This window comes from Protopterus annectens, chromosome 9.part0 (genome assembly GCF_019279795.1).
Source record: "Protopterus annectens isolate FY-2018-M chromosome 9.part0, PAN1.0, whole genome shotgun sequence".
Classification (NCBI taxonomy): domain Eukaryota; kingdom Metazoa; phylum Chordata; order Ceratodontiformes; family Protopteridae; genus Protopterus; species Protopterus annectens.
Window position 1 is genome coordinate 574,526,820 of NC_056743.1, and position 11,584 is coordinate 574,538,403.

Consider the following 11,584-nt stretch of genomic DNA (forward strand, 5'->3'; position numbering starts at 1 on the left):
AGGCTTCTTCAGGTGCTCACAGATGAAATCTAAACAGTATCTATGAACAATATTCGCATAGTTATTTATATGCTTTGTTTTTCCACTTCTTGTCATATGTATGTTTAGTTTGTGCACTACACACTTGTGTAAGCAGCAGTACACACATACAGAGTTTTATAAAGGTTTGGTAGAGTCAGTTCACCTAACCTTTTTATCAAATGGATGAATAAATATATTTGTGAATAGAATGACATGTCATGGTGGTATCTGGGAGGCTTATGTTGGCATTATATTCTTATGATCTTTAAAAATGTTTCAGATGCAGAACATTGTCCTTTATAGTAAGTAATGCAAGGACATACACAAAGTTTATCAGGAACTTCTAAACACTGACTGTCAAAAACTGAAGTCAGTGACTGAATTCAATGCACTGTTACTTACAAAGTGTGTTACTGAAATACTGCATTTTCTGAAAGGTGGGTAAGGCTCCCCAGATACAAAAGTCTGTTTTCAATATCAGGAGATTGAGGATAGCTAAGTAAATTGATCAGAATCAAAGAATAAACAAATATGCATTATAAGGATTACATTCAAGCCAATAAGAGCTGTATCCTTCCTTACTCATTAATGTCATAATTACAAAATATTCTGTGAATTACTTGTACTTTCAGCTGTATATGAATTTCACGCCTTCTATACGAACTAAAAAAGAGATACTAAAAATTACATTTAAATTAGTGTGTTTAACTGCTAAAGCACTTGGTATAATGTTATACTAATAAACAGAGTGACAATTGTGTCAGGTTTGTATGGGCCTTTAAACAAATGCAAGTAAATGTGTACTCCCTGGGACCTAGAATATTTGCTTTTAGAGAATCTAGTAACATAGAAAATACCCAGTTAGTTGAACTTTTATATATAATATTAATTTTTCATATGTTGCTATATTCAGTGCAAATCTAGGGTGGTGTGGAGACCCTTAAACACACACACACACACACACACACACACACACACACACACACACACACACACACACACACACACACACATATGCATAAATTAAATATAATGTGATTGAAGATTTGCTGGTAAATTTAACTTACCAATTGGCAACACTAAGAAAAATGGAAGCCAACAGAGGATAAAGCAGCCAACAACAATTCCCAGTGTCTTGGCGGCCTTCTTCTCTCTGGAGAACTTGAGAAGTCGTATTGAAAAAATTGTCTTATTTTTGGAATTTGGTGTTGATCCACTTTCTTCTGGAGTATTTTTACGATGGATTCTAAGAGTTACTTCTTCAGAGTCAGATTTTTCTGTCTTCAATCCAGAGCTTAAGTCTTTAGTTTCTCTCTTGGCTACAACATAAACTCTGCAGTACATAAAGAGAATAATCGTCAGGGGGATATAGAAGGAACCAAATGCGGAAAATAAAGCATATCCAGGCTCCTCTGTAATTTTACAGATGGTTTCATCTTCTGGAGCTGGTTCCTTCCAACCAAAAAGAGGTCCAATAGAAATAACCAATGATAAGGCCCAAAGGCCAAGCAAGGTCCAAAGTCCTCTCCTTTCAGTCATTATAGTAGGATATCTTAGTGGATAGCTAACTCCAATGTATCGATCTACGGAGATAACACAAAGGCTCATTATTGAGGCTGTGCAGCACAGGACATCAAGAGCTGCCCAGATGTTGCAGAATATTCTTCCAAAGACCCAGTAACCCAGAATCTCAAAGGTAGCTGAGAACGGAAGTACAGTGGAGCTCAGTAGTAGATCTGCAATTGCTAAGTTCACTATGAAATAATGAGTAACGCTCTGAAGATGTCTATGACATATCACTGACAGGATTACGAGTACATTTCCCAGAACTCCAAAGATCATAAAAATTCCTAACACAGCACCTAGTGCAATTATTTTAGTTATATTCACTGGCTCTGTAGTCCTGGTACAGTTGAAACAGTCAGCAGAGACTTCAGGAGTTTGATTATCAAATAGTAAAACCATTTCTGCTATTCAAGACTTTGTTTTATAAATCAGCTAGTCGTGTCCATTTAAGAGGCATATCCAAATAATTTATCATAGCAAAACCAGTGCTTTCTACATGAGCTCCATGTAATGGAAAGTCTCTTTATGATGAATCTTCTTCATGTGGTAGTATCTCCATGTGTTGGAGCAACCTATATGTCATAGCCATAGAAGATGCTGCTGTAATGCTTCTTGTCTGGCTGTCTTGATTTCTGGAACAATATGATATGGAAGTTAATGCAGTTCATTTTAAGTCACATGCCAGTACCATGAACGATCTGCCACTTATTTATAATGAACTGTGATGATGAGTGACTGTCAAACAGAAACAGTTCAAACAATAGAATGAGTTCTGTATTGCTAAGTATAAACTTGTATCCACTGCATTCTATTTTGACTTATATTTCAGAATTTCCTATACAGTCACTATTATAATGTGTGACAGCTAAAGAAAAGGCTGTGACTATATGCTGTTACATACTTGCCTACCTCTATTCCACATATAACAAAGCAAAGGAGGAATATTTCCTACTTAAAAATCAATAATTTATAGTTTAATTAAGCAACAGATCAGCATAAAACAATACATCACTATAGCAATGACATCCTAGAAACTATGCCAAGTAAATATAACAAGAAATACTTACCATGGTTGTAGACTATGTTTGGTGTGCAGCACTAACATGTAATATTAGTAATATTAAATACTCAGCACTAACAGGTAATATTAGTAATATTAAATACTGTACATTTTCAGTGAAGTTCATGGCGGAGATATAAAGAATTTCAGACCCTACACATAGGGGGTGCCCTATTGAAAGGTCAAGACATAACAGAGAAAGTCCTGAAACTCTAAAAAATTAACATCGATCTTTTGGGTAAACCAGTGAAGTACAAACCTTAATCTTTGCACATTAAAACTATTGTTGGCTGAAGGCAAGACCCTTGGGATCTGTAATATGTGGGGCTGCACCCCCACACCCCTACTACTTATATGCACTAACTCTAAAATTACTGTAACTCTCAGAAGGGAGGATACTCCATGATACAGCAGTTTCAGACTTAGTATATATATATATATATATATATATATATATATATATATATATATATATATATCCCAGATTGCACTTAATTCTTTGGAATTTTGATACTAGCAATATCAGGTCTTAAAAACACAACATGAATCTCTACATGCAGTCTGAAGAAAAATAATTCTATTTCGCAGTCATTTATTCTACATATTATAGTACTATTGATATTTGTATGTATTTATGTGTGTGTGTGTGTGTGTGTGTGTGTGTGTATATATATATATATATATATATATATATATATATAAATATATATATATATATATATATATATATATATATATATATATATATACACACACACACACACACACACACACACACACACACATATATATATGTATGTTTATACTTAAAATAATCTAAACAGCATAACAATTACAGCAAACATATTGACAGAAAAAAATTACAGTAAAAAATGTCTAAACTAAAAATATCAACAAACTCAAACTACATGCAAGACCAATGTTTTTGCAGGGGCTCCCCAGAACCCCAATACCTTCTTTTAATTATATATTCCAACTCTGAGGTCACACAACAGTAGAGAAAGAGCATAAGCTCTTTCTTGGTATAAATTTGTTTTTGTTGATATTTTGTGTTTAGATGGTTTTCTGTTGATATTATGCTGTTTAGATTATTTCAAAGATAGCTAGAAAGATAAGATGGGTGGGCACAGACAGATATAAATATAAACAGTTATAACTACAGATATTTAATGCACACCCATATATGTATATATATATATATATATATATGTATATATATATATATATATATAAAATTCTACATATACCACTAAAGCCTGAAGCATGCATTATACAAATACACACAAACAGAGGGAGAGAGAGAGAGAGAGAGAGACAATGATAGATAGACAGATAACAATAGATACAGACGTAGATAGAGATATGGATATTTGAGTACTCAACTAGTGACAGATATTACTCTTTATCCTGTTGGTATGACTTTTGAGTTTCTTATACTAAGTAAGGGGATGGGAGACTTGCTCTCTGCCCGGGTTGTCTGAAAAACGCAGAGAAAAAAATGGAATATAGTGTGACTGTCAATCAGTAGTAAGCAACATATCTGTCTCTTTCTCTGTATAAATAAATGTATTATATATATATATATATATATATATATATATACACATATATATATATATATATATATATATATATATACATATATATACATATATATATATATATATATATATATATACATATATGTATATATACATATATATGTATATATACGTGTATGTATACATATATATATATGTATATATATGTATATATGTATATATATGTATATATATATATATATACATATATATGTATATATATATATATACATATATATATATGTGTATATATATGTATATATACATATATATATGTGTATATATATGTATATATACATATATATATGTGTATATATATATATATATATATATATATATATACATATATATGTATATATATATATATATATATATATATATATATATATATATATACACGTATATATATATATATATATATATATATATATATATATATGTATATATACATCTATCTATCTATCTAGCTATCTGTTTTAGTTTTTCTTAAGGCTTTTCCCGGTTAGGGGACGCCACAGCGGAACTCCGGTCCGCTAATGATATCTATCTGTATATAGATATATACGTATATATGTATATAAGTATATACATATATACATATATGTGTGTATCAGCACTGGCATCGAACCCCTAAAACTAATGATCACACTGCTGGGTGCAAACCCTACCACACATTTAAATATAGCTAGAGAGAGAGAGAGAGAGAGATGTGTGTGTGGATGGATGCATGGGTCTTGAGACGCACATTCACCCCAGTAGAGACACACACACTCACACACACACGAGCGCGCGCACAATTCTGGGGCAATAAGGCCAAATTGGAAAAGGACACTTGGACAGAACCAACATTTTACTGAATAAGCATTAGGTGGCTTTCAAGTTAAATTTCTGGTATGCCATTTGCGCTGAAATGCTTAGAAAACTCGTTAAACTAGCCTGGATCTCATATCTTAAAGAGTTTCATGTCCCGTAATACGTTTTTATGTTTTCTGTTTTTCCTCAAAGTAGAAAACCATCATGCGCCTGCTGGAATTATAACACCGGTTGCGCTATCTTCAGCAGTATGTGTGATCCATAAAATAATGTTAAAAAGTCCTAAAGCTGTGACAATAATTATCTCGTCAAAAGCGCAAAGCTTTTCCCCTTTGCTGACGTTGCACTTGTTGCTCATGTGTCGAAAAGAAGTCTAAAACAGCCACAGGTGTGGGAGAGGCTGTTGTCTTAAATGCAGTCACTTCGTGCATAGAAATAAGCTTACCCTATAAATCTTTTGGAAATAATACGCTGTCGCCGCTTGAACTCCACATAAGCAGAATTTACAAGCAGGCTAACAAAATGCTCAGTGTGCCCGTTTGTAATCCCTGTTAGGGCGGAGAGGTGCACACAAGTGAAAAGGGGGATACAAAGGGAAACGTCTGTATTGTCCTTCAGTGTTGCCATTAAGCCTTTTTATCTGACGAAACAATTTAAAAGTGTTTTCTCTCGATATTTTCCTTTCCTCTGTAACAGATTAAATTACAGGCTCTCTGTGTGCTCTTTTTTACCAGATGTAACAGAGTGGTACACATTTGGACTAGCTAGCATGCCTGTTCTCTTTGTGTGTTAACAAACAAATAACAGTAATTCTGTCCCGTCGGTAATATCTATTACTTCCACATTGGCAGTAGAGATGATGCAGTAATAGCACTGGGTGCTTTAAACAAAGTTTACATATCTTATCATTCCTGAGCCAGTGGTTTTCAGCACTGGTCAGACTTACGCTGGGGGTTGCTCTCTCCGATGTGCTCAAAGACACCATCCAATCTGGTCTAGCAGCAGTCTGTGATGCCTTTGCACTGATCTTCAAACTAAACGTCGCGTGTTTATCCTCCAACACTCCTAATGCCGACATATTATTTTAATAAGGGTATAGGTTACCTTTTCAATGTCAAAAAATGCCTTTCCTATTTGGTGACAAGGTAACGGTGCGTGCATAAAAACAGGAGGAAAGGGTTTTGCAGCCAAGACTTACAGAATACAACATTGCACTACAGACTAACAGGTTACAGCAAACATATTTCTTTCTTAAGAATAAAAAAAAGTTCGAGTAATCACGCACAAAACATAAAGGAATTATTTAGGGGTGTAAAACAATATACTTTTGGCCAAAGGGCACGTAAGCCAGCATTACTATAAAATTTGCAAGACAATTTACTGTTTCCATGGATTGTTTAGGATAACGCCAAAAGTTACGCAATGTTTGCCACAAGAAAGGAATAGGTACCTCACGTCTGTTTATGTCATCATCTTTATTTTTTACTTTACTTTTTTAATATTTATTTTTTGTATATACACAATTTCCAGTCATCAGCACGTGCGCGCGCACGCGCACACACACACGCACACACACAAACAAGCTCAGCCTTTGATTCCTGTCACATACATATACTCACGCCCTTCATTTTTGTAAGACGTAATTATTTTTGCAATATTCAAGGGACTTAATGAATGGCCGTTGCATACCTCTCACCTGTTCAGATTTTCTCCAAATGTCCACATTTTTGCCTTATATTTTTGGTCTGTTCTTCATAAAATTTGTGGTTTTCTGTTAAATCACTGGAGATTGAAGTCACTAAATAATGACATGCATTTGAGTATCAGACTTCATATACTTCAGAAAATGCGTACTAACACAATTACTATTACTATAGCAACTTTCTAGGTTTATGTCCAATATTTAAAAACCTGTCCCTATTTTCGGGCGTATGTTCCCCCATTATTTTAGGCTTTGTCCAGATTTCTTGCACTTAAAGGTTGAGACGTATGCCTTACAGTCAAGCCCCCCACCACCACAGCGCGCGCGCACACACGCATATACACACACACACACACACACACACACACACCATTCACTCAATGGCTTCAAATATCTATTACTGTACTAGAAATATTGTAAAATGACAACCGCCGTTTACATTTGCTGCAACAATCTCCCACAATATAACATTTCAAAAATTAAATCAAGTAATATTGTAGCCTCACCAAATACCGTTATGCAGTAATAGATAAGAAATCGTATATTTAACCAACAGCATATGTTGCCCGCACCCCTTCCCGTTTGTAACCCTGAATTAAATTGTGAAGGGCAACTGGCAACCGACTGACTACATAAAAAATTCTTCAAATGATTCTTAATGAGGGAGGCGGATAAAGCAGCTAAACAGAGTGAAGTAAAGACCACCAAACGTACCTCTCAACCTGCATTTATTTTACAGAAAGCATTGACAATAATCTCCCGCAGAGCCTTGAAGTGTGCAATCCTTGCTTTGGGCTTTCTGCAACGATTAAGCAGTTTATGTGCGTTCCCTTTAACTTTATGAAGAAAGTCGGTTCACCAATATAGAGAAGGGAGTAATGTTTTGTCCAGTCTCACATTATAGCAGAAAAGGTGTATGTTAAAAGCAATGAAGACTGGAATTGCAACATTTATTTCAAGTGCACAGGCTGTCCAGCTGTCCATTCATCCTTTGGTCTGCATACCCTCACCTGCCTTTTGAGCACTGGACTGCTCCTGGGATTAATTAAACTGTACCTGTAAATTACCCAAGACATTGAGATCAGGGTAGATAACAAGTGATTTTCTTTGCAAGTTAGTGCATTGCCCTTTGACTTTGAAAGTCTTCCATGTGGTACATCTGCTTGATGTGGCAGCGGGACTTGCACTGATAGCTCCAAATTCCAGTATGAAATTCCCATGTAGTATACCTTTCCATGTGGCAGCTGTTTCTGTCGTTCACGTCTGTCAGGCAAAAGTGTAACACCTCCAACAACCGTCCAGTTGTACTAGAAACGCCTGATACCGGATAGCAAAACCTTGGCTGCCGCAGAACCGTCAGACTCCGCCTCGTGACATCACCGGGGCTGCCCCTTGTGTGACATCACAAAGAAGACCCCCAAACCCCCCTATGACGCCCAGTCGTTCTCACTTTTAAGAGTACCACTATGAGCAATGTGGCGTACAAGAGGCAGAGGCTCCATCCCATGTTATAGACAGCTTCGTCAGTGAGGACAGGGGTCACTTTCGGGGTACAGCCTAATGCAAAAGGTACTGAGTACCTCTTAACTGTCCCGAACAGACATGCCAGCCACAGGTAGAATAACAGGAACTCTCCACAGTCATTTAGTCTCTGTGTTCAGGAGCTAACCCCTACGCCACACGATTATAGTTCTTCCTCTGGGAACGCTTTGACTATTAAATAATAACTGAAGTTACTGGGAAAATATTCTGGAATATTTTGTAGTTCGTAGTGATGAAGTGATACACGCTGTTGTTTCCTGCCATGAAGTTTGTTTTTTATGTGTGTTTGGGTTTCCCTATTTGACATTTAAATCATTTAAGTGTAGAGTATACAAAGTCATGGTGGGGAGATATAGGCGTTAACAGTAGATAAAGTTCTACAGCTACAAATATGCACAGATGCAAGAAAACAAGTGTAAGCGGAGTGCGGCTTTCCAGCGGAGGTGAGAAAGAGGGAATATACCGAGTGTAAACAGTGATGCACTAAATGACCATCGGGAAACCAAGGGGGTGGTTTGTAAGCACAGGAGTCAAATCAGTTGAACATCATCATTATAAATGGTTCGGAAAGTTCACTTTCAATTATCTTATTCCTTACAAATGTTCTGGTATTTTCACGTGATGCACTACATGTTTATGATGGGGACACGCAAGGGGCGACTAGTTAGAGCAACACTAGCTGATGGTGAGCTGGATGGGTAAGCAAAAGCATACCTCTCCACTCTCCATGATTTTCAGGGACGTCCCTGATTTTGACTTAAATTTTAGCTATGTCCCTCTTAATCCCTCCTAAGACTGGTGACTTTTGGACAAACGGTGGTGACTTGTACTCAATACATAATGACAATAATTAGAATTATACAGTTCTTTACCTTCTGAAAATGCATATTAATTCACATTCTCTTATTCTGTCAATGTCTCAAGTTAATAACATTTATTAAAAGTGTCCCTGATTGTTCCTGATTATTTGTGGAGTCGTCCCTGATTCTGTTGAAATTTGTCCCTGAATGGTTGAGAGCTGTGAGCAAAGGGAGTAGGGAATGTATTGTGGTACTGGGTGCCGTATGCACAGAACAATTTACTGTTAGGTGCTGTTCCCAGCTTGCGAACGTCTTTCTGAGGTAGGTGAATTGGACATAAGGCTTGCGCAGCTCATAATATTTAACAACTGCCTATATTCGCGGATTGGACTATCACCTTTTCAAATGTCCAAAGTGGGACATTTTTGTAGTAACGTGAGATTTTGAAGGACAACATATACAAGAGCCAGTGCAAAATATAGAACTTCCCTTTTTTGCCCAAATAAAAGTTTATTTTTTTAGCTTTTGAGTTGCTTATGCTATTTCATATAACATTTAAGTGTTTCAGATAAAAAATGGTTTATGCAACTATTAATGTAAACTTAGAAAATATTTTTTGTTCTAAAATGTCAGGGCATTTGTTATTTTTTAGTTTTTTTCCACATGACACAACTGCCCAAAGAGGGACTGGTTGTAACACGGTATCGCAGATAGTACTACACCTGCACCAGGGTTGCCGCTTTTTCTGATGTCCAAAGTATGATTTCTTTTAGGAAATTTGTTATTTAGTAGAATAAACCACACCCATAACCAATGCAAAAGACTGGCGTTCACTTTTTTGCCAAAATAAAAGCTCAGTTTTATAGAACTGGAGATACTTATTTTGTTTCCTATTATATTGAGGTGTTGCAACTACAAAATAACTGTTTTATGCAGTTATTATAGCAAACGTAAGAAGTATATTTTGTCCTAAAACCTCAGGACGTTGGATATTTTTCATGTTTTATTTTCCACAGATCAAAAGTGCCCAAATAGGGTCCTCCTGCATAAAGAGGAGCAGGTGGTAATCCAAGCCTGCCACTGCTCTGTGACATCATGCTATTTTGTGACTATTTTGGAATTATTTATATAAGACATTTACACTCACATTGTTTGCTGTCTTTTGTTCTTATTGTATTGCATTTTTTTAAACTTGTTTTTTTCCCTTTAAACTGAAGGAGCTGAAAAGCATATCTCTCATACCTCTCAACCTCTTAGAGCAAGAAATCTGGACAAAGCCATAAATAAAAGTAGGACAAAGCCCCCAAAATAGGGACAATTTTTAAATATTACTCTTGCAAACTTAGAAAGTTGATAGAGTAACAGGTTTTGCATTAGCATACATGTTCTGAAGGATATTAAGTCTAAAACCCAAATGTCTGTCTTTTTTTTGAACTTTGGTCTTTAACAATTTACCACTAATTTGCCACAAAACCACAATTTTATGAAAAATGAACCAAAAATATAAGCCCAAAATATAGACATTCTGTGAAAATCTGTAGAGTTGAGAGCTATGTTATATATCTTTCTCTTTGTCTGCATATGTAAATATGTATTATTTAAGGAAAGCAGAACAGGAAAAGTTGTAATGTTTGGGAGTAGTAATTGCCCTGCACATGCTACCGTTACCCAACCTGTCCCTGTTTTATTTTTAAACTTAGCGGCTCTAAATGGCTTAATGCCAGTTTTGTAGTAGGGGGGTACTGAAGGAGATTTGCACTTTGAGGAACTATATTGTCCAATAATATTTTTCTTAGTGCCAAAAGCCTACTTTAGGTGGCAAATATATAGTCATGTTACTTTTATCCCTGATGTTCCTGTTTAGTTATGGTGAAGCAACCCTCTGTATCTTCTAAGATAGCCAGGATTCGAAATGGTAACTTTTTTCTTTAGAAGAGTTACTGCTCTTCTCCTTGAACCTGGGCAAGAGGAGCTGGCTAATACAATATTCTCCTTCCTTGTAAGCCTTTGATGTTCAGTGCACTTATCGTGAGTATCGTGAAGTGCTGCCAGGCCTGGATTCTCATGTTCAAAAGATTAAACGCCCTATGGCATTTGACTGGATTAGTCTACCCATTTACATTCCAGCTGAAAATCCACATATCTTGCATATTGTCTAAAATAAAAACTGTTCTGCTGTCTACTTTGCTTTTCCTCATCTTGTTTTATGCTAGTCTAATTACCAAATTTCCACCATAAATCAGGACTGTAAATCCACCCATTAACTGAGCCATGACCAATTATACAACTACCCCCATTAATATTTCAAAACGTGCACGCTGATTGGTCAGCATGCACATTGTAAATCAGACTTATACTAATGGAAAAAGGTCCGGTTGCCCAACCTTTCCCATTAGTATAAATCTTTTTTTTTTTACAGCAACGGAGAACGCAAGATCTCCGTTGCTTTTTAGACCCTGTCTTGCTATGTTAAAGGAGTTTAACATAGTGAGGCAGCTTT

General features: G+C 35.9%; 1 protein-coding gene across 1 annotated transcript in view; it reads right to left on the minus strand.

The window, feature by feature from the left end:
• LOC122811335 (alpha-1A adrenergic receptor-like) overlaps positions 1-8,054 on the minus strand; it is a 341,058-nt gene extending 333,004 nt beyond the window's left edge. Inside the window, exons 1-2 of the mRNA XM_044083106.1 lie at positions 7,457-8,054; positions 1,089-2,219 (exon numbers count right to left, since the gene is read on the minus strand). Coding sequence (XP_043939041.1) covers positions 1,089-1,986 — 898 coding nt within the window. The 5' untranslated portion in view covers positions 1,987-2,219; positions 7,457-8,054. The remainder of the gene's footprint in view (positions 1-1,088; positions 2,220-7,456) is intronic.
• Between the last annotated feature and the right edge of the window lie 3,530 nt (positions 8,055-11,584).